The sequence below is a fragment of the Falco naumanni genome, chromosome 11, assembly GCF_017639655.2.
Source record: "Falco naumanni isolate bFalNau1 chromosome 11, bFalNau1.pat, whole genome shotgun sequence".
Taxonomy (NCBI): domain Eukaryota; kingdom Metazoa; phylum Chordata; class Aves; order Falconiformes; family Falconidae; genus Falco; species Falco naumanni.
This window is the reverse complement of record NC_054064.1, coordinates 17,533,460-17,561,011: the sequence shown is the minus strand read 5'-3', so window position 1 is coordinate 17,561,011 and position 27,552 is coordinate 17,533,460. Positions and strand designations below refer to the sequence as shown.

Here is a 27,552-nt window from a genome sequence, read left to right as displayed (position 1 = left end):
GTGGCCGCCCCGTCGCGCGCAGGTCCCGCCTTGCCTCGTTGTGGTGGAAGGCGCCATTGAGAGAAGCCGGAGCCGCCGCGGCCGCCAGCCGTCCGGGGGAGCAGGGCCCGCCGCCGCCGCCGCCATGGACTACGGGGAAGGTGAGGGCGCACCCCCAGAGCGAGGGTAGGGCCCGGCCGCCGCCACCGTTGCCGCCGCGAGGCCCGGCCGCGTCTCAAAATGGCAGCGGCCGCTTTGTTCCGCGCAGGACGGAGTCCCCTTCATCCACTTCCTCGTCCTCCTCCCCGCCGCCCCTCCCGGGTCGGGGGAGCTGCGGCGGCGGCGGCCGGCGGCGGGAGGGCTGCTGCGCGGGAGGAGGGCCCTCCCGGGGGGCGGCGCGGGCGGGCGGGCGGCGCGGGCGGGGGCGGCCCTCCGCGGGGCGAGGCGCCCTGGGGCGCGGGGCGAGCGGGGGGCGAGGGGGAGGCGGCGGGCGGGGGCGGCGCGGGCAGGAACGGGGGGAGCTCGGGGCAAGCTCCGTGAGGGGGGTCGTGTCAGGAGACTGGAGATCCGACAGGAGAGAGAGCCGCCTCTTGTTGCGGCTCCCTGTCTCTCCCCTCCAGCTCTTGCTAAGCACTAAGTCATTCTCACTGACCCATCCTCTCCAGCTGAAGACAGAGATTGGAGATTCCCAGATACCCCCATGCATTGTGGTGTGAACATGCCCAGTGGGTCAGTCTCAGGTATGAGCTATAAATACGTCTAACCTGTAAAAAAAGAGTTGGGGCTGAACAGTCACTGTTGACAAAAACAAAAAACAATCGGGTTATTAAAAGTACGTAACATGGTTTGACTGCACATGTTGTTTTCTGGAGGAGTTGTAACTGGCTGGGAGTGAGACTTGATTTTCATCTTGGGCATGTCAACATGAACTCATGCACGTTCCAAATCAAAATTGTGAGATCGAGGAGTGGGGATGGGTGGGGGTGGGGAATACAGACTTTTCTTATGATGATGCTTTTTGCATAAATCAATATTTTGTTTTCTTATGGACTACTGTGTTTGATTCTTGCTACTATTGAAAAGAAGGAGGATGTTTCCTCCTTTTATACAGACATGGAAAGAAACAACCTGGAACTGCTTGATTTTTATTTTTTTAAGTTTACTTTAACAGTTTGGGAAGGAATATAGGAAGCGTATAAAGTAAATGTGATACAGCAAAAGGTAGCTCTTGTTTTTACGCTATCAAAAATACCACATACAACAAAATAGATACAACAAAAAGGAATGCACGTAATTTTGTAAGATGATTAAGGTTATGAGTTTAGTAAGACTCAAGAAATGACTCGACCTATCTTGCCAGCATGCCAGTACTAAAAGGATGTTAATGTAAAAACTTTACCATAAACTGTGCCCAGGCTTCATTTACAGATGTCATCAAGTGTCTGCTGTTGGGTCTCTTGATACTCTTGCTGGCTGTTACAGGGAAATAACACATTGGATTACAGAGAGATCTTTGATTGCAGTATGATCATTTTTATGATACATTCCTTGAGTCTTAGCTTTTTTTGCTGATTATATTATTTTGCATTTATCTTTCTTCATAGTAAGATAAGTAAAGCTGTGACCCTGTTTTTTAGCCTTCTGTGTTGATTCCTAATTAAATGTCCTTTAGAATATTAGTAGAAAAGGTTCTTAATTGGCGGTTTTTAAGCATTACTGGAATTAAAGAATTACTGGAATATTCGCTGTAGCCGTTAACCAGAACCTGCTTTTCTGCTATCAGATGACAGTAGTATTAAAGTGAATCCAGGCTCATCCTATGGGAAGTAACCAATGAAATGTATGTTGTACAATTAGATTGTTCCTTTCATGTACCTCTGTAATAATAGTTTTCACTGTGATAATTAAGCTTTCTATTATTCATTATTACTTAACAAGTTTAATTATGATGTCTGCAGCTTGAAACATTTAATGTTAAAGTTTATGCATTGTATATACCTTAGTAAGGCATGCATAAAGCTTTGTCTTACCCCATGATGTACAGTGGGCTAATGTTTTGTAGGGGTCCAGTAGATGGCAACAGAGGATGGATGTTGGGAGTTTTCATCTTTTCCCAGTTTTGAGTTCTTGGCAAGGCTCTTCTGGTTGGCAACTTAACCAGTGTGAAGTACTTCTCATTGGATGATTGATGACCACTGTAATTCTGCCACTGTTTCTTGCTCATGACTTGGTTTGAGACAGAAGTTATATGGCCTGTAGAATAAATTCTGTTAATACTATTAACAAATGCGTTACTAGCTGTTCTTGTTAATATCTTGTTTACTGTAACTTGCCCGTTTAATCTGGAAGGGGAAACGTCTTCTGCTGCTATTCCTAAAATTCAACTGCATTGTTAGATTGGTTCCTTGTTTTGCATGGGACTCAATGGTGTGTTAAAATTTCTGTATCTAATAGCAAGGTTGTGATCTTAAAGCAGGCATAGTGTTATGAAAAATCTAGTGTACCTGGAAAAAGTGTCGCTTACTCCATTACACAATGGATTCTTAAGCTGCTTGTAGTGGCTGTGGATTATGAATTTCAAATATAGGGAAATTTAGCTTGTTTCAAGCTGGTACTTCTGTTTTTCTTATTGTTTAAAGGTTATTTTTATTTTACTGAAGTTTATTTTATTTTCCTGTATTTATTACTGTAAGATCTTTCTCATTTTTCTAGCCTTTTCATATGCTCCACATGGATAACATTGTTGAAAGTGATTTCATTTCTTTGTGCTGTGAATAATGATTTCAATGTTCTCTGATCTTAAGCTTTTTCTTTTAAATGGAGCCCTTTATACCAAGGGATTCTGAGTCCTATCTGCTACGTATTTAACTTCCTAGTTCTTTTCCTAAGGAAAACTTGATTTTTCTTTGCTGGCTGTTGAGCTATATTTTGCAGCCATTTTAAATGATCTCTCCACCAGATCTGTTGTGGGTGTTTTTTTTAATCTGAAGGAATACATATACATTAACATTTTAATTTGTAAATTGAACTTGTCTTTTAGTGTCCCATTCTTTTTTTTTTTGTTTAGAGGTAATACATTTTTCCCCCTCTGATGCAGCTATTCTCCCGTCTCCGCTACCCCCGTAGACTTGCGTATAATCTAGAAATACAGAGTGAGATTGTTTGCAGTTCTGTTTCCATACTTTAATTCCACAGCTCGTTAATCCACACTGTATTTATGCAAGAGGATACAGATCCAAAACCTGATTTATTCCTTCAACAAACTCTTTGTTTCAGATGCTTTGTCAGTGCCTTCATCAGTGCAGAAATTTAGTCTTTAATTTTTAAAATTTAGGAGCAAATATGAGCTGCTGCTTCTTTTTTTTTCCCCCTTTTCACTCTGTAGTATTCGTAGATAACGCAAATAAAATATTTTGTCAAAGGTTTCTTTGACAAACAGTTACTATTTAAACTTAAATGAAGTACTACACTTCTGAGTTTGCAGTTTGAGATGCTTCGGTACAATTCCTGGTGGTGTTTCTCTGGTGCTTAAGCACATGTTCTCTTAGTATGTGGAACAATTTCACATTCAGTCTGAATAGTTTGCACAGACAGGCAACTTCTGTTTATCTCCGCCAGTGGTAACAGCCAGAGCTAATGTAACAGGAAATGGGGAAACAGGCAGAGGAAATGGTTCTGTGCAGGTACAGCTTTTTTAGTGCTCCATGTCCATCTGTCTTGCTTTAGTTAGAAGAAGAGCCAGTAGTGTGAGAGGCCAGTGTGAATGGATTTTGATGTCTGTAGTTGTGACATTTGTCAACTAATAAGCTATTTACCTTGAGATTGTGATAACTAAAGCTGTGTGAGCGATTAATATTCAGGTATTACATTCAGAAGTTGAAATCCTTTTAGGTCACCGAAGTGAATATTTACTGTCATCTTGTATGTTTTTCCCCTTTTTAGGATAAAGCCCATCTGGAGCACAGACTTTCAGAGTAAAGAAAAGCTTAATGCCTGAAGAAATACTGTACTTCCTAATTTGAATGCAGTATGTTTGTCAGGCTCTGAGGTGTAAATATCTGTAAAACTTTGGTAAAGTTTGCAGCTGACAAAATGAACCAGGAGGCCGGTGGTTGGAATGATAGGCTTGGCTGCTCAGCGGTCTGGAACAGTTAATGAAGTAGCTGGAAGGAGATCGTAAATCACCTTCATTAGGTCAGGTCAAAGATGTGTCTGTCCCACCTCACCAGTATCTTGTATGTTGCTGTCCTTTTGGAGATGTGGAAGGAATAGTACAAGTACTTGTTCAGTATATTTATATGCTTTTGCTGGTTTGCAGCTTGGGAACTTTCTGAACCAGAGACATAGCCTTTGTGTTCCACATCCTTTGAATTTGTCAGTAGATTTCTCCAGTTTCCTTCTTAAATCCATGCACATTTTTTTCTTGACACAGAGCACTTCCAGGACTCAAGTTATCTGTTTTGTGAAAAAGATCCAGTTAATTCGTAGCTTGTTATTGTTTCATTTGCTACCTCCAGTTTCTTGTAGTAGAAAATCATGCAAGTGATCATCCCTCTTTGCTTCTTTTTATCTCTTGTATCCCCTATTAAACCTTTTCAAAAGCGAGTGTATTATGATGTAGGTAAATGCAGTGAAGTGAGTCTGGAAAGGACAAGTAGGTTGTTCACTGTTAGGGAGAAGGTGATGATGTCCTAAAGGCAGTGATTTGAGGGTTTGGGCACTGGCATAGCTCTTGCAGTAAGACTGCTGGTGTTTGGTAACACAAAGTGTGGATGAGTAAGGAGAGTGAGCAAAAGTGGATGTCAGAAGTTCTTGTGTGGTTGTAGAACATATTTTAGAAGTATTTGCTTTCCTGCTGAAAATTTTAGACTAAAAACTTATTTTGAAACTATGCTTCAAACCATTTTTTGGAAGAGTCCTTCTCTGTGAATGTTTTTGTATTTTTCCTACTAGCTAACTTCTGGCATTTGGACAACACTGATCACTACCTACTACACTATAACAGAATTGGATTGCAGTGGCAGGGAGCTTTGATAGTATGTTGTGTTCTTCCTTGTTGAATGATGTGATTCATCTCTTCAACTCTTCACCAAATTACTTTTGTGCCATCTCAGAGTCTGTAGATAATAGGGAGCAGGTGAAACTATGGTAGATTATTGGGTGCTTTTAGGTTAGATATTTCAGTTTTCAGAATGTCAGTCTTTTGATTAGGTATACTGTATTTAAAAAAACAAAACCTAACAACACCTTGGATTTGAGGTTGACTGTGAGATCATCTAACCTTAATTTTTGTGCAACTGAATTTATTTTATTGGCTACTTTACACTTTTTACTGGCCTGCACCACTGGATTTGGTGATAGATCGTTCAGTCACACCAGAGACAAATACTGGATGTTTCTATTAGAAAGCTTAGCCATTTCTTTAAAGAGTAACTTTTTGCAGTTTAAGTTGATGCTGTGTGATGCTACGTGACTAGTATTTTGAAAGCTTTTTTTTGTGCTTTGCTGTAGAATCTTTATTATATGTTCAGAACATGGAAAGAGGTGCAGTGTGACTTCTCTTGTTCGAAGTTTTTTTATTTCAGAAGTACCTACAATCATTAGAATAAAAAAAAACCCAGCAGATCTTCATTTCTTGGAGTATCTATTCAGGCATGCTAAGAACATCTGTGTAAAAGTGATACAGCCAGCTCAGTACCATTTGCAGAATTCTTGTTGTTGACAGATTAAGAAAGTGAATTGCAATGGCTGCCTGGTGCTAACAGGAAGCAGGTACAAACAGTATATATATACACTTAAGTAGTATATATACTTATTTTCATCACTACAGTTATTTCCATGAAATGATATGCACAGAGAATTACTATGTTTCTTTAAAGAGGAGAATTTCTTACAACTTCAAGTGAGCTTATTGTCCTGTTGTCTTCTGGAAAAGTCAGTGGTTTACACTTGGAGATTTTGAAATGGATAAAATACTCTCTCTTGTCAGAGTGGACAAGTCTTTGTGTGGTTTTATTTTAATCCTTCATGTGTTCACTGTGTTTTCCTTCTCTGTTACCTTTTCTGTGAGGCTTGACTTGCCAGGCTTTCTTTGTATTGTCCAGAAGTTAGTGTTGGTTGGTACCAGGAAGCAGCTTTTGTCATTAGACTGCCAGTAAAGTGCAAATTGTGTATGTTGCAAGAAGACAGTGAATCATATCTGTTATGCAGATCTATGACACTGTTTCAGTGCTTTGAATTTGAGTGGGTTATTTAACCAGAACTTTTACGTAGGACTTCCAGTGTTGAAGAAGAAATTAGTTCTTTTGCCAGACTTCAGTTCAAGATACAAAGATATCACAAAGTGTCATCAGTTCAGCTATGAAATACCAACATCTTACTGCAGTTAGCAGGCTGCAGCTCAGTGGTGATTTGGATAAATTTTTGTGCTAGATGGGAGAAAATTATTTTGTTTGACTGTAGTCTATATACAGAATCTGCACTGCAGCATGACAGCTTGTAACCTTGACCCAGGGTGTCCGTCAATGTGAGTGAAGATTTTTGAGGGGCTGGATAGAGAAAGCAGATGCCTGTGAGCTGTGTGTATTATTAAAGGGTGGGAAGTGGCCTTAATTCTCCACTAACTTCTGACATATTCTACATCAGTCTTCTCCATTTAATTCTCTTAATTTAACTTGCGTCTGAATTCCAGCTGATGGAACAATAATGCTGAGTTATCCAGTACTGGGGAAAAAAAATATGAACTTGATTTCAGTTAAGAGGTGCTCAGATGATGGCAAAGACACTGCTTCCCTAAGCAGAATGTCAAAATTGGTTTGCAACTGGCAGTTGCAAAATAGTTTAAGCACTGTGGCAAAGAGTAAACCTTTTACTTAAGATTTTTAACTAGATTACTTAATAAGACTTCTTGCTTGCTTTCTTTATAAACATTTTTCTGCTCTTTTTTTAGACATGGACCGTGATTATGGGCATGGAGGCTATGGTGGCCCACGATCCATGGACTCTTACCTTAACCAATCCTATGGGATGGAGAGTCATGGAGGTGGAGGCGGAGGAGGTGGTGGTGGTGGTAACAGGTAAAATAATCCTTCAGTTGTCCCAAGAATTGATCAAACCCAGTTTAAGTTTAAATAATTTTGTCTTCTAACTTAAGTGTTCCTGAGGCATGTTGTTACGATTTTGTATGAACACTTTTGTTCTGAGTCTTCATGTTTGATAAATACTGGCAAATACTAAACTGTAAGAGCTAGATTCTTATAATAATCAGCATTTTTGTGGAAAAGTTTGATAGTGAAACAGTGCGCCTTCGAATGAAACTGGAAAAAGTGTTTATTTTTCAGTAATGGCTAGCAATTTGTAGCTGATTGGCCTGACATACCATTTCTGACATAGCAGACTAGACCTAACTGGTTTAGTGCCTTAGACCGAATCTATCAACATTCCGTTTTCAAGGAACATTTAGGGTCTGTGTTCTTTGGTTTGAATGTGCAGTGCTCAAATGATCTTGGTATTGAATCTGAAAGTCATGTCCAGATTATTTCATTGGCAGGTACTGATTACACTTAAAACTGTGTGCATGTTCTGGGCTGCTTTGTAAGATGGATTGGTCTAAAAATAAAAATTCTGATGCAGTGGTCTTAAAGTTGTGTATTTAATGCTAGGGTACTACTACTGTTGCTCTTTCAGATAAAAACAGTAGGGAGCAGCTGATTTGATTTAGGTTTTAATATTGTATTCAAAGAAGCATGCTTTTCAGAGTAGCGATTCTATCTTGGAGGAAACAAATTGTGAAGAAAATTTAGATAATCTGATGGTTTTCTTGTGTGCGCCCTTGAATTCTTGTCTGGCTGTGGCCAGACTACTGTTATGATTCTTGTCTGTAGTCACTGTGGTGCCACTGGGCAAGGACAATGCTAAGTAGGGAGGCTGGAGAAGTGTTGTGTTTTGCTGCACGGTTCTGTTAAACACTTTATAATTTGTTTAATGATGAACATTAAGATTGACTTAAAAGTCTGAGCAGAGATTCAGGAATGAGCTGTACCTACCATATAGTAATCTGCATATGATTGAGGTTGAATGACTACTTGAACACCGAAATGTCTCTTGCCATGTAACGTTAATATTGTGCATGGGCTCTTTCTGTAGATAGCGTCATTTTCTGTGTAGCGTTGGGTCTTCTGAGACTAAGATCCTTTAAAATGAAGGCATTCAGTTTACTGTAGATACAGCCAGTAGTTTGAGTCTGTTCTAGTTTATATTTTATCTGTCAAGGGGTTGCCTTTCCCAACTCCTGCTGAATCACCTTATTCTAACCCTGCAGGGACACTAATGTGTTTCCCTTCCAAGTGGTTACAAATACTGATGATTTCTAGCCTGAAACCCTTGCCCCACCCTGCCCCTGGCAAAGCAAACTCTTGGTAAATAACTAAAGATTTCAGAAAGACTTCAGCTCCTTGTTACTCTACTCTGAAATTGCGAGGACTGTTTTTGTGTCCACTGTGCATGCACTGGGTAGACTTTCAAAATCCTGAGTTGCTAGACTTAACAGTCTGCAAGTGAAAGATGGATATACTGAAGATCATGAACTCTTTGGGAGACAGAATTTAAAAGGGAGAAAATTTCCAAAAAGTACAAATGTGGATGGAAGAGCACCTGTGTTTTTCCTTTAAAGTTAGAACCGTGGGGTGTTTAAGACAACTGTACCACTAAAAAAAAGATCTTTCTTTTTTTCTCCTCAGTTCAGAACTAAGCCGCCTTTTAACTGCTGTTTAACTGTTAGAATATGAGGGCATGATTTTGAAGAAAGGAGAGTTTGACTAGCCTATGAATGTCTGCAGGTGATGATTTTTGTGAGACTAGGGCTGGGCTCTAATGATGTTTTAGTAAATAACTTGCTGAAAATTTTAAGTAAACAAAGTTCAGGCATACTGAACTTTAGAATTGTTTGTAGCAAAACTGGCTCAGATAGCTTTCTATCTGGTCATAGTGTGATTTGCCCAGCCCTAATCAAGATTAAACAATAACACAACTGTTCGGACCAGTATAGTAATAAATTGATTTTAGTTGATAAATGTCAACTGATAACTTGTCTTTTGAAATGTATAATATTAGTAAGCTTACTTTTTTTTCTCCTCACTGTGCAACTTTTCCAGGTTTGGACCTTATGAGTCTTACGACTCCGGGTCTTCTCTGGGTGGGCGAGATCTGTACAGATCTGGCTATGGTTATAATGAACCCGAACAAAGCCGCTTCGGAGGTAGTTATGGTGGTCGATTTGACAACTCCTACCGGAATAGCCTTGACTCTTTCGGAGGTAGAAACCAGGGCGGGTCTAGCTGGGAAGCACCTTACTCCCGTTCAAAATTGAGGCCTGGGTTTATGGAGGACAGAGGAAGAGAGAGTTACTCTTCCTACAGCAGTTTTTCTTCACCCCATATGAAGCCTGCACCTGTAGGCTCTCGGGGGAGAGGAACGCCTGCTTATCCTGAAAGTGGATTTGGAAGCAGAAACTATGATGCTTTTGGAGGACCATCAACAGGCAGAGGCCGAGGCCGAGGAGTAAGTACAGAATCTTTTCAGATTCTTTTCACTAGACACTCTTTTAAACCCTTTCAAGACCACTGCTTTAAAATGAATGCACTGTTCAGTACAGTGTGGGTTTTTTGTCCAAGCAAACTATCATGGTTTGACAATGTTGTTTACCCCCTTGAACCTGTCTTCAAGTAGTACCCAGTCCCTCTTTCTGTTGAAAGTAATGAGTAATAGAGGACTAGTTGATAAGGTTTGTTAAATCTCTCCTTTTGTTTGAAAGGTGAAGATAAAAGTAATAGGTTTGGTCTAAAAGGGGTTAAAAGGACTTGCATTTTTCCTTGTAAACACTAGCATCTTTGCTGCTGGTGGGGGAAGTCTTGAATATTGTAAAAGTTTAATTCAAAGTCTTTTGAAGTTTTGAGTAGGTTAAAGGTGCAATGTATAAGCAAAAAATAAATCACAGGCTGTGAATGCTAGAGTAGTTTTTGTTTCCTGTAAAGGTAAAAGTTTAGCTAATTCTTCAATATGTTGAACATGTGCTTTATCAAACATCAAGTCTTCTTTTAAACTTAATTCTTGCTCTGACTTGTGTGTTGGAAGGGTGATGGGGAGGAAATGGCAAAGGTGGGTGGTTAGCAGTTACAGTGATTCTTTTTCAAAATTAAAGTATGGTTAAAGGGGCATCATCAACTTAAAATCAGGTCCTTTCACAGAATTGAGATTAATTTCCAGATAGTGTGCCTAGTCGTGTCACCCGTATTGATTTTGTTTTGAGGACTTACGTTCCCACTCCTTTCCAGGGGACTCCTTTCCAGTGTAGGATGTAAAAACTGCATGTCCAAGAAACAGCAGGATTAACTGTACATAAAATAGTGGATCACACTTCAGAGAAGTAATGCTTGATATGTTAAATGAGCTAGGGAAAAGAAATGCAAAAGAGAATAAAAAAATCCTGACAGAAGTACTAACTTTAGGTTGATGGTGTCCCTTTATCTTGGTTTTATAATCCCAATTCTGATCATGTTTTTTTTTTTTTTTAAGCATGAAGAGTTCATTGAACATTTTTCTGCCTGTGCCTCTAGGTGTAACTTATTTTAAAATTAAGTGTGCCATATTTATTTGGGAAGCAATTGGTTAATATTAACCCATACAACTTGTTTGTAGCTTGAAGCGTAGAGGAAGATTATTTTTTACTGGGTCTTTTAAATGCCTAATTGTGTGGTGGTTTTGTTCCAGAAAGTCTACTTTGCAGCATTCTTGAGTACTATAGTTGCCGTATACAAATTTTAGCTCAGACTTGCACATGGCTGCTAGCTGGCATGTGGCATGGTATGAGAAATAGAATCTAATCTTTGTTTCTCTGCTTGTGAGCTGAAAGCGTTAGGTTCTTAACTTTGGATGCTGTCCTTTCAGAACTCCTTTAGATCTGAAAGTTTTGTGCAGAGTTACAACCAAGTAGCCTTATTTCTTTTTTGTTTTGCTTTGGTTTTGAAATTTCTCTTTTTGGTCTTTCATGTGATAAAGGAGAATGTAAAGGCTAAACTACTTACCATATGTAAAATGCATTGCACCTTTAATAGATAGACTGTTAAAAAAAAAAAAAGTACTTGAAATTATCCCAGTGCATACTTCATGTCAAATTTATGTGCGTACAGTGTAAATGTACATGCTAGGTGGTTCTGTAACTGTCTCGACTAAATAAATTAACATGGAAATCTTGTGCATGGACTTCTGGTTAAGAAAAGTGCCTGTTTTGGTACATTCTGTGTGTCATTTGAAATTCACATAAGAAAAAGAAAGTCATGCTTCTCACAAAGTACTTTAAAGTTATTTTTATGTTCTTTTAATTTTGGTAGTGTAATACTAATTCTCTTCTCATGGCAATACAAATATTTCTGCTTATCCAAGTCACCCATCCAGTCAGTGGGCTCTCCTTTGCCCTTTATTAATCAAGCAGTTGAGTTAATATTTAGTAGTATGTTAGTGCTTTCGAAAATACTGCAGCTACCTAAATTCTCCCTCTTTAGATTACTCATTTATTCCATGCCTTCAGAGAGGTAACTTAGAAATCATAGCAAGGTTGCCTTTCAACTGAATTTTCATTCCTACTGCTGCCATGTTTTTGTAGCACTCCCTCCAGACCCAACTTTTAAATTCTGGATTTGGTGAATTCTGTAGAAAGATAGGTAAAAGAAAGAATGAGCTTCCTTTAGTTAATCTTTATTCCACACTGGACAACCTTCTTTATTCATTTTTCGAGTCTGCTAATAATTTAGTATGAAGAAGCTTTTTTTTTTTGCCTTTTTATTGTTGTTGGTTTTTTTAATTTTTATAAATGACTGCTGCCTAAAGTGTCAAAAAACTGCTTTGGTTAGCTCTGTTTTTTCCCAGAGGGAGAAGTCATTCATCATCTAGAGAATCTGAAGAGAGGAGCCAAGATGTTAGGCTGAGATACGAACTCTGATAGACATGTTCATTGTCTGGACAATGGTTCTGAATAAGCAGAAACACCGTTTGTACATATGTATTCATTCTACTGGACAAACACCCACAAAGCCATTGCACAACACAACATCAAACTGGGAGCTTAAATTTCCCCTGCATTTTGCTCTAGAACACAGATTTTACTTAGTTCACAGTTTTATTGTACCAAGTAATTGTTTCATTTCTATTGATTTGATATACTAATACATTTCTCTTGATTTCACAAATTTTCAGCATATGGGAGACTTTGGAGGAATGCACAGACCTGGAATTGTTGTTGACTATCATAACAAACCCAGTCCTGCAGCAGTTGCTGCAAGAGGAATAAAAAGAAAAATGATACCACAGCCATATAACAAACCTGGCGGGACATTTATCAAGAAACCCAAAATGACAAAACCTATTTTGAAGCTGAGCCAGAAAAAATCACCTAGTAAGTAACAAGTGCCAAAATTCTTAAGTTAAAATTACTGTTGTTTTTTTATTCATTAGGAATTACTTGGGTTTAATATTCAGGAAGAGGGCTGTATGTGCTGTTTTGTAATACTTCATTTTCTACCTTAGAAGTACTCCGCAACAGGTTTTATGTATTTACTCTTCTAACTCTTGTACTGCAAAGATAATGTGCTGAAGGAAATTGACTATTTTGATGTGTTTAAATATCTACTGCTGAAGACAGTTTCATTCAGACTTTATAATGATACTTCCTGGAGGCAGATTTCTACCACTGAAAATCATTTCAGATCTCAGGTTGCCTTAAGTGACAATGCCTGACAAATATTAAAATAAGCCCTTGCATGAGCCTGGGTCCTGCTGTCCAATTACTTTGATGGATATAAATAGTAGTGTATCAACTGCAACAGCTAAAATAAAGGCATAAGGTGTGGGTGAAGTGGAGAGGGAAAGAAGGCAAACAGAAAACAGTGAAAATTATTACAGAATAATTTATGAAAGGCAGAGAGAGATTGCTCCTTTGTGTAAATGAAATGCCATAATGAAGAGAAGAACTGGAAATAGGACAGATAAACCGGAAATATAAATTTCAAAGTATTAGTGGTGCTTGGTTTGTTCAGCTTCCCTAAAGATATCCTACAACTATAATAATTTTGATATTGCAGGCAAAGCTGGAGAACAAAAATCACTAATTAGGTGAATAAATTACTTGCTTGGAGGGAATGTAAACTTGAATATTAAATATTAAGAATGGCATTTACATCAGTCAAATTTTCTAGGCTTTGTGCTTGTAATTTCCTCGGTAATTCAGATCTACAGCGTTTTATATAGTTTGGTTTCACTTTGCACCTGAAAAATGCTTAAAATTACTTTAGCTCAGTGCTTGCAAGGTAAATGCCCAGTCAGACTTGGCAGAAAATTCCACGTGAAAATTTTATTTTTGATTTTGTAATTCTAATTATATTGCTGTGTATTGCAAAACTATTCCTTTAACTTTGAGTACTATAAAAATTTCAGGCACTGGGTGTATAGGACATGTTCCTCTGGCTTTTGCATAGGGAGCGTTACTGCTGGACTCGCCAGCTTTGTTGTGATGAAATGGGTCTGTAAAATACACATCCAGGTATATCAGACTACTTATTCTTTCGGTACTTTTGTAGATTCTCCTTTTCTAAACTACCTTCAGACAGAGCACTTACAGTTTATTATCTCTTCCCCTTCACTGATTTCCACAATCCAAGGACCAATGTACTACATAATACTGAAGTTACTTTAAGAAGTGAAGTAGATAGCATCTGCTAGAGTGCACTTTTTATCCAACCTGTCCTGTTGCTCAGACTGGGGGAAAGAAACTGCTGGGTGGCTTAACACAGTTTTCAGAAGCTTGAACTGAAAGATGCTTTAAGCAGTATCATGTAGTTTAAAACTAAAAAGCAGGTGACGACAGAAAATTGGATGCAATTGGTATACAATGTAAGCATGAAAATACATCTCAATTGTATTGCCCTTTCAGTCTTGACTTTCTTGTTTTTGTGGAGTTTTCTTCTAGAAGACTGTTTAGTTTATATTCCGAAGGATAAGTGATTTTGCATCTAGTATTAGAAAAATATGTTAAATTGTAGATGTAGACTGCCCTGGCTGCATAACAAGCAGGCTTTTTTTTTTTTTTTTTTTTTTTTCCCCTAAATGCCTTACTGCCTTAAAATCAACAGCACTTCTGCGTTACTTATTTCTTCCTCGTTTTATTTTTATAGACATGAAATCATCTTTCCAGGATTCTACTATAGAGGTAAAGATTCCCAGCACTGAAAAATGTTTGTGATTCTTTCAGAAGTTTGCACAGTATGCCTTAAGACAAAAAATTATTAAGCTAAAGGGCTTAAGTTTTGGATTTTTTTCTAAATGTAATATAAAACTGTCTTATTTTGGTGACAGTCCGAAATCTTTACTGACTTTGAGTGAAAGATTTATAGCTTGTGCAGATACACTTTAAAATTAATTTTCTAGGCTATTTGTAGGCTCTACCTGTTCTTGCATTGCACAGAGAGCTGTCATATGAGCACGTCTCATGTTGTCATAGGTAGTCTGCTTGAATCTATACACCTCTGACCTGCTTGGGTGGGTTGAGAAATTAAGTACAAAATGACAGGGAGATTATTAAACAACAGTGAGGAAGAATGGGTAAGATACAAGACACGTCAAGGAGAGAGAGGGTAAGTAAAAAAAGAACAAGTGTTAACAGGTGTTGTGTGATAGGGTACAAAGATTAGTTCCCACCTACGGAAAGATCAGTTGCAACAATATGTAAGAGTGTGATTAGTAAACTAAGCTAATCCTGGTTCCTGTGTTGAAAACCGGGAATGTTTTCCTTTTTTAAATATTTAGTTGAGAATACATCAAGTCTGAATTGAAAGTCAGAGTGTTTATGTAGAAGACAGGATTGTGATTGTGAAACTAATTCACAGAGACTTTAAAGGAGGAATGTATAGGTTGAAGTGTTTGTATGCTGAGTCTATATACTCAATTGGCTTTCTTCCATTTTCATAATGGATAAAAATGGCAAATATCAGATTCTTGGAAATAATTTGCACTGTCTTTTTCTGGTTTTAGAATGGCATTGTTTTGTTGGGGCTTTTTTCTTAGAAAATTTATTGCTTTGACTTTACTAGGAAATTGAAGTGGACACAAGTGGTGCAGTTGTTATATATGAAGACTTTACAAGAGATGCTTATGATCTTGGCTATCAGACTTTCGGAGGTAAGTTGCTTTGTCAGGTAAGGTGTTGTAGGTATTGTGTTTGTGTGACTTTGAATAGATTTAGTAAGTTGGTATGTGTGACCTCTAATTGAGTAGCATGACTTTTTCCTCCTCCTGCCCCAACAGTTCATAAATTAGGCCATGAAGAAGATTGTAACATCTATCCATCACTTGTTTTGTTCTTTACATGCTTATTTTCTCTCTGCTTTCTGATCATCTCTGTATGTTGTTGTTTGACTTGCTTTATTTTTGTGAAACTGATGTAAATAGTCTTCTGTACTTATAGCTGTTCCATTGCTTAAATGTTGTTTATCCCATCGGTTCCTCACCCATATCCTACTATTTATCCCACTAGCTGATCAACCTCACCCTTAAATCCTAGGTGAGTCACTTCTATAAAAGTGGATTTGGTTAACTTGGAGAGCTCATCTCAAGAATATTAGGTATATTTCATGTGCAGTCTTAATGGAATAGGTTAATTATTAGCTTACATAAAATCAGTTAAAGCGCGTATTAACTTTAGTGATTTCAAACATACACACAAAGAAATCCAGTGTTAAGGCTGAAATTATTTTTAGTCCCCTTCCCTTGTGGATGGCCTGATTGTGCATGTAGTTTAATCTGATGGTAAGGAGTGCTGGAAATTTACAGCCAACTGATTAGTTGCTTTTCTTGAAATAGTAGTAATTTAAAAAATTTTTACTAATTATGTGGGTTTTTTTCATTTTTAGAAGTTTGACTAAGTGCACTTCAAGGTGGGAGCCCCACTGGGGATTCCCAGTTCATATGTAGATTCAAGACTTCCATTGCCTGGCTTGTAACAGGGTGGGCACTTGTGTTTGTGAGCTTGAGAGGCAAGAGTAGGCTGTTTCACTCTGTTACAGTGTCATACCAGATTATTTTTACAGCAGTAAAACACTAACGGAATTGCCTCTATGGGTGGGTAGTTGTTTCTTGTTTTTAAATTGAATTAAAAAAATAATCTTTTGGATAGATTTTTTTTTTTTTCCTCCCTGGATCAGAGTAATTTTTGAAACTATTACAAAATAAAAAACCTTGGGTTAATCAGGAATGAAGTGTAAGCTGGTAGTCAGTGGAAATGTTTTCAGTACTCAGTGATGCTTCTAGAGTCACAGAGCTTTTCGCAGGTCTTTCTATTTTTTTTTTCCTTCTTTTTTTCCTGTACATTCCTTTCTGTTGCTGTTTAGATGGAGGCAGATTTCATGGAGGCTGGCCTCTCCTAAGGTTGAACTGCAACAGAAAACTAAGTGATCCTTTTTTTTTTTTTTTCATGATCTAAAACTACTCACTGAATAATACTCTAGTTGTTTCCCTTTGTCCATGGGCTTTTAAAGCAAGCATAGGAAAGGCAAACGTAAGTACAATTACGCAAAAAGTCAAAATGTCCTTAGAAGTCACTAATGTTGCAAAACTCATTTCCTGACATTTGTTTGAAATCTTACATGCCAGGTGATAATTTAATGATATTAGTCTTTGAAGGTTTGGTTGGGTTTTTGTTGTGTGGTGGTTGTTTCCTACCCCATTCACCCAGCTGGCTCTTCTTTCACTGGTTTTTCTTTAGCTGAGAATCTTTGGATCACTTTTCTGTGAAATCAAGCGAAGTCTAGTGAAAATTAATAAAGTTGTTGAAGATCAGGTTGGATACTGCACCTTAATGAAATTCTGCATAGTCTCCTTTGTGAAAACTTCCGGGCTTGGAAACTGCCTTCTCAGTGGAAGAGAATGACTTTAGATAATTTCTTTTTATGTAAGGGCATTGTAGCTATGGTGTTCTAAAACCATGGAGAGTTTTAAATTATGTGTTTCTCCCTAGTACCTTTTCCTGGTCAGTCACTTGAAGAGGCCTTTAATAACTAGGCACAGGAGGGTAGGGTTTGCTTTAACTCTGAATTTCCTTTCTTTTATGAATGTAGTCTAGAGTGTAACCCCTTAACTACTAAGTTTGCGTTGTTGGAAGCAAATGTTTAAATTGGTCGTCTTTAGAGGAGGCAAACAAAGCAAAACTTTTGTGGCATTTAAATAAGTTGTTGAACCATTTTGATATAGAATCATTCTCTGCGTTTTGAGGTATTTGTGAAGGAGACAGGGAAGACAGATACTTTTACTGGAGTGGAGTGGAGTTTTTTGGTTTGTTTGTTTTTAATGTGATATTTTAATATCCTCCTATTGTATGTTAAGATGGCAAAGGAGAAGTTAAAAGTGAGGAAGAAGAAAAGCGGCGAATTGAGGCCAGAAGAGAGAAGCAAAGGCGTAGAAGGGAAAAAAACAGTGAAAAATACGGTGACGGATACAGGTTTGTTATAACTTCTGTCTTGTGTGCAGTGTTCTTTTCCCCCTTTATCCTTCTGTAAGAATAGGTCTTATCAGTCCAAAAGGGTTTTCAGGAAATTTTAGGAAAATAAAATGCAATGAAGAAATGAGCAAAAACCTGACCCAAATAAACAAAAAACCCTCAGACTAAAACAGAGCACCCAAATCTTGTGGCTTAGAAGACTGAATATTTCACTGGCCCTCTGCTGTGTCAGAAAATACAGTTTCCTAACCCCTTCTCTCCCACAAGTGCATTAGTGCACACTTGAGAAGCAGCTTAGAATGGCACTGCTTTTGAAGTATGTACTTCCGTTAAATATGTATTTCATGCCGATTTAATAAGCTGTTAGAAATTGACTTTATTCTGGTTTTATATGTATGGTAAGTGATTTTGTAGCAAAACCAGGTAGATCTGTAACTTTTCTGAGTCTTGCCACAGCCAAGCAGGCTAGTGGCCATCACCATACAAGACTGTTCTATGTCACTGCAGTATAAGGTCATAGCATTACTGCCTTTTCCTCACTGTACTGAGGGGGCCACATTTCCTTATAAAGATTACATAGGTTTTGTATGGAAAATGAGCTTTAAATGAATTCTTTTGACTATTTGTAGTTAGGAAATCATGGAGTGACTTGCTTATGAGAGCTACTACAAAAAGTGACACAAACTAGAGAGCTGTGGTAGATATACTCACAGAATAATGTGGCTTTTAAATGGCTAGCTTCTGATACCAGCAATTTTCATGTTCTGCACAGATAATTCATTACTCGAACTGGCCTGATTTGTATTTGGTTCTTGTAGCAGTTACCCTTTTAATATACTGGATTTATTTTTTTTTCCACTTAGGCTGCTTTAAGGAATGCTTTTCCCGTTCCTTTTCCAAATAGGTTTGTCAAGTCCTCATGGTTTTGAGGAGAGAGAGAAGAATGTTTTCTTTAATAGTAATATTGTTTAATGTATTTCTCTTGATAGAATGGCATTTACTTGCTCATTTTGCAAATTTCGAACATTTGAAGAAAAAGAAATTGAGGCACATCTGGAGAGTGCAGCTCACCAGGAAACATTGGATCATATCCAGAAGCAAACCAAATTTGACAAAGTAGTGATGGAATTCCTTCATGTAAGGCAACTGGTTTTTGAGCTATATAATACTTTTACATTAGAGTGTAGTTAACAATTTACCATGTATCTTCAAAATATGCTTAATTTATCATTGTCACTCCTTTTGCAGATGACTTGGCACAGCACATATTGCTAAAAATTGAAGCAAATTCAGAGTCTGTAAAGCAGTGTTACTTTTACAATTAAAAGTAGTGCCTTAAGAAGTAACAGCAATTAATTGCTATGTATTACTGAGCTATCCTGAGTAATATTGTAAGTACAGGTTCCTATTGGGATATAAACAGCTGTACATCAAATGTTACAGGTTTTGGGTTTTTTGATTCTCTGTAGGAGTGTATGGTGAATAAATTCAAGAAGACAGCTATGCGTAAGCAACAGACAAGTAACCAAACAGAAAATGCTCAAGCTGCTGAAAAAGATATAATGGAAGGTGAGTAATGCTTTTTATATGAAAGTGCATACTATGGAGCTCTGCTTGCCCTGTTCTCCTATCGTTGTTCTTCAGATCTGATAAAATGTTTGAATTAAAATTACGAGTTTTCACACCTTTCCTGTACCTGGTTGGAATTTCTTGCTTCATTTCGGTTAAAATGTGGAACATGAGCACAGTGGGAGACAGCAAACCATATTTATGTTCGTTGTCCCGATAGCCTTGTCGGAAAGTAAGATAGCATTGTGCTAGGTACTTGACAACTGCTAAAAGCTACTTAAAAATGGATATAGCTAACATCTTAACCATCTCCCAAATTCTTTTTGTGTACTTTCCATAAGTACTGGAGGACCCGTATGCCTTTATTATCAGAGTGTGCTGTTGGCAAGCTAGTATTAAAACTGCAAGAATTGGATTCATGCTCTTCCTGGTGGTGAGGGGAGGCAAGGAAAGAAATCAGTTGTTCTTATGAGGGGTAAAGTAAATCCAGCTGCTTTGGTGAAGCTTTGGTTCTTGCATCAAAATGTGTATTAAGGATATTGGTTATTGTTGATTTTAAATAGATGACATTTGTGCACGTTAACTAGTTCAGTTCAATAGTTCAATCATTTTTATTTCCTTCTGTTTAGGCAGGTAGGTGTTCATATATCATAACCTCAGACAGCAAACATAATTGCCTGGGTCTCATACATAGTCTGTGGAGGGAAAGAGTTGGAATATCCAAGTGAAGAGTGTTCCTCCAGCACTTTGCCTTCAGAAAGCCTAATTTTGGTGCCCAAATTTGGGTGAATATTCCCCTGTGGTTCAGTTTGACGTGTTTACAGTTCTAGTTTTCTGGTATTAAATGACCAGTACCCTTTCCTACTTCCCTAGAATAACATGTTTTGTCTTAGTGATTTGTTGCATCTTCTTTGGCAGGGGTTACTGCTGATGACCATATGATGAAGGTTGAGACTGTTCACTGCAGTGCTTGCAGTGTGTATGTTCCTGCATTACACAGTTCTGTTCAGCAGCACTTAAAATCTCCTGACCACACAAAAGGAAAACAAGTAAGATATGTCATATTATTTAAAAAAACCCAAACAAAACGGAAGCCCAAGCATAATTAATGGTAGATGAGAAGTCCTATGGTACTTGGTGCAAGTAATTTCTGAGTTCTTGTTGGTATTACTTGTTCTCTAGAAAGCTATAATGTCCTTGTTAAAATTTGTAAACATAATGTCTTGTGAAGTAGCTAGCACTTAAGCACCCCCAGTTAATGAAATGTTGGTGTGCTTAATAGCTGACAGTAGTAAGTCCTGAGAAGGTTACTGGGAATGACTTTTTATTTTATGGGATTTTTTTTAAACATCATTAAGTGCTGGGAAGGTTTTGTTACTCAGATTGCAAAACTTAATACTTATGTTTCTAGCAAGGTAACAATCCTGGTATCTTTTTTTGCTTGGCTGTTAACTTTTTAATTTGAAGAAAAGTGAGACCAGTTCAGAATTAGCAGTACACATTTTTAAGTTTGGTAGAAGGGTTGAAAGAGTAGCATGGATGAAAAAAAAATCACAGTTGTCATAGTAAGCAAGTAATGTTTTGTTTGTATGTGAGCTTCTGTGATTGTGGAATATCACGGAATAGTTAGAGTTGGGAGGGACCTTTAAAGGTCATCTAGTCCAATCCTCCTTCAATGGGCAGGGACATCTTCAACAGTATGTTAGGCTGTGGTGGAAAAGCATGGATGCTATCTGTAGATTAAAACAGGTAACTGTGGTTGTAGATAGGTGCATGATTGTAGTTTGTTATGTGAGCAAGATGTGAATGTATCTTTTGGTCAAGGTAAAGCAACAAACTAAGTTTCTTTACAGAAACTGACCATTAATTCAAGTTTGTGTGATGATTGTAATAACTATGTGATGATTATTCACTGTAAAATCTGTTTCCCAGGCCTACAGAGAGCAAATAAAAAGGGAGAGTGTTCTTACTGCCACCAGTATCTTGAATAATCCTATAGTCAAGGCACGGTATGAGCTGTATGTGAAGGTAAGATGCAAATGGGAAAAAAGTAGTCTGTAATAGTTGCTATACCACTATTTTCTCCATGCTCTTGGAGTGTAACCTCAGTGCTGTCTTCTGCTTCTGCCTTCTAGGCAGCTCACAGGTTGAATATACTTTTAACATATTTTGCCATTCTCAGATAATCTGAAGGTGGCAACTTTTTCAGCAAAGTTTAGTAGCTTTTGGCTTTTGTTTACCATTTCTTTTTAGTAAATTTTTAATTAGATGCCCTTACGAAAAAAAATAATCGAGCTTTAGGAAAGCATCTGCAGTGTCTTTTAAATGAGCACAAAACACTTGAGTCGGTGTGTATGTTTAGGAGCGAAGGCTCCAGTGTGTGATGCACACTACTCTGCTACTTTTTATTCCATAGAATTTCTAGAATTCATGGCAACATACAGAAAACGAAAGCTTATGACAGTAGTTGTGATCAGGCAATTTAAAAGCCTTGGCAGCCTGTGTTACAGATGCGTGGCCTGAGAAACGTTATGTGAAATCATTTTGGCAAAATGTGGATGTTTTTTCTGCCAGGCCAATGAAGTGACTTTTTCTGTAGTACCATTGTTAGCTGTTCCTGGTAGTCACTTTTAATTGATTGATTATTTTTTTTTTCTCTTCCGTTACACTGCTTGATTTCTCTGTGCATATTGGGAAGCTTGGTTTTTTTAATCTGTAGCCTAGAAGATGTGCATTTCCCTAATTCAACCTTATTTGGGATAGCTTTTCTTTCTGTTGAGGCCAGTACTGCCTTTTAGAACCACACCCTGCTGAGGGTAATGGTCCTCCATCTCTCTACCACAACTGGTATTTAGGACTCACCTGCCACCATTGTGGTTTTGAGTGAAAAGTTCTGCTTCAGTAAATTTGATTGCCCCATGAAGCTACTGAGTAACTACTTGGTAGATGACAATTTAATGTAATTTGGGTTGATTGGCTAGCTGACACTGCAGCAGGTGATCAGTTTTGAGAATATTAGCTGCGTGTTGCATTGTCTAAGACTTTTTTTTCAAGGTTGAAGGCTCTAGTTAATGTTTGACCGAAAATGAGGGAGTAGATAGTCACTTCTGGTCTGGAGTGAACTAACTGATAAGCAATAACAGCTGTTGTCTTACTTGGGACACCTTGACCATTTCTTTTGGGTAAAAATTCTCTGTGACTTACTCCTCTACCAAATGCTTAATGGAAAATGTCTTTTGCCCTTTGATTTTATTTTTTTTCAACTAGAGACGGCTCCACAGGTTGTTCACTATATGTGTAAAAGGAGAAAAAGCAAATGGATGCATCCTTTTTAAACAAACTTACAGCTTCAAATATGCCATTCTACAATCAGTTTCTTTAACTACATGTTTTTAGTTTGCACTGTGAAAATGAAAGCAGAAAGAAAAAATTGGTTTTGGCTGTAAACATTTTCATGTTTAACCACTTAACTATGAGGTCAGTTGTAGGTTTTCAAATTTCACTGCAGAATCTTCAAGAAATGAATACAAACTTGGTAGTATTTACCTGTACCCACTAAATAAGTATGTGTATTTTAACTTGAGTCTTTCAGCTAGTTTTTTGAGCTTGAACACATTGACTATAGAAAAGGTGTAAAGGTTAAATCCCCCTGGTAACTTTCACTGAGTTAAGTGATTTTTTTAATTATATTTTTTTTTAACATGGTAAAGGTGTCTGTGGTGTCCACTGAAAATGGAAGGATCTATATGGAGTTAGCCTAAGATAATCCCTCATGTGTTGTGTTTGTGTTTTTTTCATTTGTTTCAAGACATCTGCAATTAATGTCCCAGCTCCATGGAAGACAGCTTCGGTAAATTAGGTGATGCAGCTTTTAGAAGAGCTCCTGGTGTTTTTATAAAGGCTCTGATCTTTGTTACACTTCTGGTCAGTGACTGTAGTTAAAAACGGAAAGGAAAACACAAAGATCCAGATAGGTCTTGACAGTGGTTGCTAGTGCCATAGCAGATAATGAAAACAACAAGAATCGTAATGGTGGAGAATAGCATTTCTTCAAGGTGGCCTTCTTAATTTACTAATGCGGCTTCCTTGGATCTTTTAGTATTGGAATTACTGTCACATGTACTGTTCCTCCAGTGTTCTACTGGACCCCAGCTGCTAGGACAATCATTTTTGCTATCATGTCTTCTGTCATGAAATGCTGCATCTGTTCACTGCTGCTTTGAAGCTGGTGTCTGCATTGTTGAAAACTTCATTTGGTTTCCAGAAAACTACTGTATTAGAACCAAGGTTTCCAGTTGTCAAAACATGCATGTGATCTTATGATCCTAATGGTGCTGGTGACAGTCTTTTACACTGTCTTATTCCATGATTTTTTTTTTCAATTCCTGTATTTGAAAACCAAGTACAGTGCTTAAATTAACAAGGTATGTTTGCATCCTACCCTTTGCATGCAAGGAACCTTTCCTCTACATATCTTGATATCTTCATTGTAGATATTTCAATCAAAGAACCTTGAAAGGATTGTTTCTTAGCTTGGCCATTTCTTTTAAAGAGCCCTCTGTTTCCCCAGTGTTGGTCTTGTGTCACATCCTTTTATGCTTCCAGTGTATTCTTTGTATGCTTTTTTAAAACGTTCTTCATTCTTCCTTATTCCCCTACATCTGTATTATGGAGGGAAGCAGGGGGGAATCTACCACAAGCCACCTGCTGGCCGCTCTGAAACAATCATCTTGGAAATTTTATGAACCTGCAGCAAGTCCCTTTATACTGAGAAAAAAAGACCATCTTGTTTCTCAGGCAAAAAGTTACCACTTGATGAAGTCTTGACTATCTCTTAATTTTGAACCATTTAGAACTTCCTAGATAGAATGATGTCTGTGATTAAAACATGCTGGGATGTTGCTCAAGAGAAGTGTCATAGAGGTTGACATTTTCTATCACTATATCCCAGGACTGTGTTCATGTGTATTAGTGAAGGCATTCTAAAGTTTACCAGTTAGGTAGGCAGACTTCGGTATCTTTTTGGGTCAGGTTTGTGAGACCTGTTATAAACAGACAGGGAGTGTGGTTTCTGGGGACATTTGAATCCTGAAGCTTTGGTTGTAAACACCAGTTCACAGTCTTAAGGTTTCTCTGCAATTTAAATATTCTAGGGACAAGGAACCCAAAGAATGCATCTCTTGGGAATGAACTACTTACCTGCTTGTGTTTTTATGCTCTGTAGGAATCATAAAGTCTTTCTGCAGCAGTTCAATGGTGTGTCTGTGTTCTTGTTTTCTGGGGTTTTTTTGTTTTGTTTTTTAAAGCCATCTGGGAAGATGGGACCAGTGTGGCTGTCAAAATCAACTAGCATCAAAATTGGCTCTGCATGCTGTGCTGGATGCCTCTGATGCTACATCACTGGAAAAGAGCACAGTCGTTAGGATCTTCCCCTTGAGGGCAGTAACTTTTTCCTTGGCTTGAGAACTTGAAAAGTGCATTTTTCTCTGAAAAAAAACCAGTTGGAGAAAGCAACTTTAACTTTTTTTGTTATTATTGTATAGAAGTCTGTTCATCCAGAAGTAGTGTGCTGAATCCAGTTCTGCTAGGTTAGCCAGAAGCGACATACTGTCTCCACAGGAATGAAATGTAACAGTTTTCTGTAGCTTGTCCCCAAGAGTCAGGGACAGTCAGAAGCTGTCTGCAGGAGTGTAGAAGTAGTCCTTTCAGAAGTGCATTCTTTAGTTACGATCCATAGTTATGCCTAGCCTAGACGTGAGAGGATTTTAGTCTTTCCTTTTATATCAGACCTATAAAAGGGCTGATATCCTTGTGAGTCATATACAGAGGAAGGCTACCTTTTGATTTCTTTTGCTAGGAAACAATGCTCTCTATTAGGACATATGAAACTCTTAATATAGCTGTCTTCCCTCTGTAATGTCTATTGATGGTATTTGAAGCTAACCAGGTGGAGTGTTCTTAACTCGGTAATTAGCTTATTTCTGTCTGTCTTTGGAAATCCTTGTTCCTGTACGCAGATGATAGAAAATATTTGGCTGAACCTAAGGAAAATGGCACTGGAGCATTTACAGTAAGGTGGTCTCTTGCACTTGTGTCCAAAAAGGAAAATAGATGGATACAGTTTTGGGGAGTGGCACTAATTCTTCATGTTGGAATTGAATTGATTGGGCACTCGCTTTTCCCTGTGGTTTGTTTTTTGATGAAACTTTTTACTGAGCTAATAAATATTTTTTGTATTTCTGTGTTGGGACACTTACTACATACTAGTACTGTTTAGTGTAAGTAATGAGATGTGGGGTTTTTGCTGTGTTTACGGGGCTCAGATAAGTTATGATACCAGCTTTCTATGTGCTTGATCCTTGCCTGTGAGAATCTTCTTATAAAAAAAAGTCAAACTTAGTATCTCAAAGAAGTTTAAATAGCTTATTCATGGGGTTTATATGTGGCAGCTGTGTCTTTGATTAGACTATGAGTTGACGGGGCTCAGCAGACATTACCATCTAGGTGCTGTAGACTGGCCATTATAAAGTGTGTGCATGAAATTCTCCTGGGACTTGGAATAGCATGGCCTCAAAGAATTCTGCTTTCTTTGTGTTACTCTTTAAATATGAAGTTATGATTTTTCTTGATTTTTGGAATAACAAGGAAGCCAAGTTTTTGTTTAGTGGCATTTGTTAAATGTTTTTATAGCTTTCTAATTTTTCAGTGTTTCATAGGCCACCTGGAAGACTCTACCAGAAAAAATTAACTGAAGAAAAATATTTAAGCAAATAAGTACAGGAGGCCTAGAACTCCGTTTTTCTTTTGGATCATCTTTTAAATAATATTAAAATCATTATCTTAGTGTAGTTAGTGATCGGTGTCATATGCTCAGATCAGACTTGCTCTGTCAGATGCTTGAATGTGAAAGGAACTTCAGCAAAGAAACTGCTAATACTTCATGTTGTTATTCTTTATTGATTATACATAGTTCTTAAATTTCTGAAACAAGTGAAAGCTGAGGTATGTCTTGTACTAAACTACTATATGAAATAGAGAAAGTTTAAAACTAGAATGCTAATGTATTTAAAATACTGAGAAATCTAATAATTTCTCTAGATCAGCAATGGGGTGAATTTCAGACTAGTCAATATAATTCTAAATTGTTTTTTCATACACTGAAGAGTGTCTTTTTGGTAGAATTATTTGGAGTAAGTAAAGACTAAGTAAGGAAAAGCAGAACAAAACTCTGTTCAGATTTGGTTTTAATTGAGGAGAAAAAGGAAGTGGCTGTAGTTCTTAAAAACATGTTGAAACTTAACCATGTAATTTTAATTTACTGAAGGTTGAAGTTAAACTGAAGTTTGTGTGTAGCATACTTGGACTTCTTCTCAGTGCCATTTCTACTTTCATGAAAACATTTTATTTGAATGCTCATTTCCAGTGTGCATAAAAATTTAAAATCAAATCTGTTTTGATTTTATTGAAAAAAAAAAAAAACCCACTCTATTAAAAAGCTGTATAAAACACCATAGCATTTCTTAGCGACTGCCTTTTTAATTCACTGAAATGATGAGTATAATTTTATTTCATGTTTGAAATAAATATCAAAGTGTTTGTTTTCAATCTTCTGCTTCAGGGTGAAAATCCTTTTGAAATTAATGATCAGGCTCAGGAGCAGCAGGCAGAAGAGGAGGACAAAGCTGATGAACCAGCTGAGGGTGAGGAAGAAGAAGAGGAAGAAGAGGAAGAAGAAACTGAAGAACAGACTGATTTCACTTTAGACCACACTGAAGATAACTAAGTGCAAGAAAATGAAAATATATTAAGGGGGGGGAACAGCTTTTTATTTCTGCTCTAAAGTGGCTAAGACTTTTTAATAGTCTCAAATGAAATTGTTAAAGATCCCCCACCGTATGCATGCATTCCATTCCATGGAGAACTTGTTTATATAATTCCTCTGTGTTTCTGATTTTGTTTAAAATGAAATTAAGACTATTTTAGTTGAGCTTTTTATAGAAAACTGACTGTTAAAGCTGATTAAAACATTGTGTTGTATATTTTTTTAAGCATCCTATTTTTTTGGTGTGTGTATTGAAAGTTGGATATAATAATTTTTGGTCTAATCAATTGAAAAGAAAGGCGGGTCTGTGGGGTAAATATATTAAATGCTGTATGGCATAAACTTATCATATTTACCTCTTAGTACAGAATGAGTAACTCCAAAAATTGTGCTGTTGAGTGTGGCTGTTTCGGGGACTGCATTGCACTCTGTATAATAGAGTATGTGTTATAATATGCCTTGTAGCTTTTTGTGATAAGATGTACCAGTTTGTAGCAATAAAACACTTAAGAAATGTTACTGGTTTAAAGTGTCTATAGTTACGTATTTCAAGTATGTCCCCATGCTGACTACCAGACTGGTTTCAAATCAAATCTTGATTGATACTGTGATTTAATTTATTTAAAATTTGTAGTTGCATCTC

The 27,552-nt window shown here is 37.6% G+C and overlaps 1 protein-coding gene across 2 annotated transcripts; it reads left to right on the top strand.

Annotated features, from left to right (window-relative positions):
• On the top strand, nt 1-27,428 carry ZNF326 (zinc finger protein 326). 2 transcript variants are annotated; one of them, XM_040609937.1, is made up of 13 exons: nt 1-140; nt 645-719; nt 6,929-7,055; nt 9,132-9,537; nt 12,229-12,427; nt 14,202-14,236; nt 15,117-15,204; nt 17,404-17,518; nt 18,508-18,655; nt 18,988-19,087; nt 20,006-20,136; nt 21,020-21,115; nt 26,706-27,428. In XM_040609937.1, the coding sequence occupies exons 1-13, from the start codon at nt 125-127 to the stop codon at nt 26,868-26,870; spliced, it is 1,701 nt and encodes a 566-aa protein (XP_040465871.1). In that variant the 5' UTR covers nt 1-124; the 3' UTR covers nt 26,871-27,428. The 2 variants fall into 2 exon arrangements, with proteins under 2 accessions (XP_040465871.1, XP_040465870.1); XM_040609936.1 differs by lacking the exon at nt 645-719 and having other exon boundaries at nt 23-140.
• Nucleotides 27,429-27,552: the final 124 nt, after the last annotated feature.

What these genes read in the sequence shown, in the direction of transcription:
- ZNF326 (XM_040609937.1), top strand. An exon ending in TGGCTATCAGACTTTCGGAG is followed by an intron (nt 15,205 to 17,403) that starts GTAAGTTGCTTT and finishes TTGTATGTTAAG; the next exon opens with ATGGCAAAGGAGAAGTTAAA. An exon ending in TAGTGATGGAATTCCTTCAT is followed by an intron (nt 18,656 to 18,987) that starts GTAAGGCAACTG and finishes GATTCTCTGTAG; the next exon opens with GAGTGTATGGTGAATAAATT.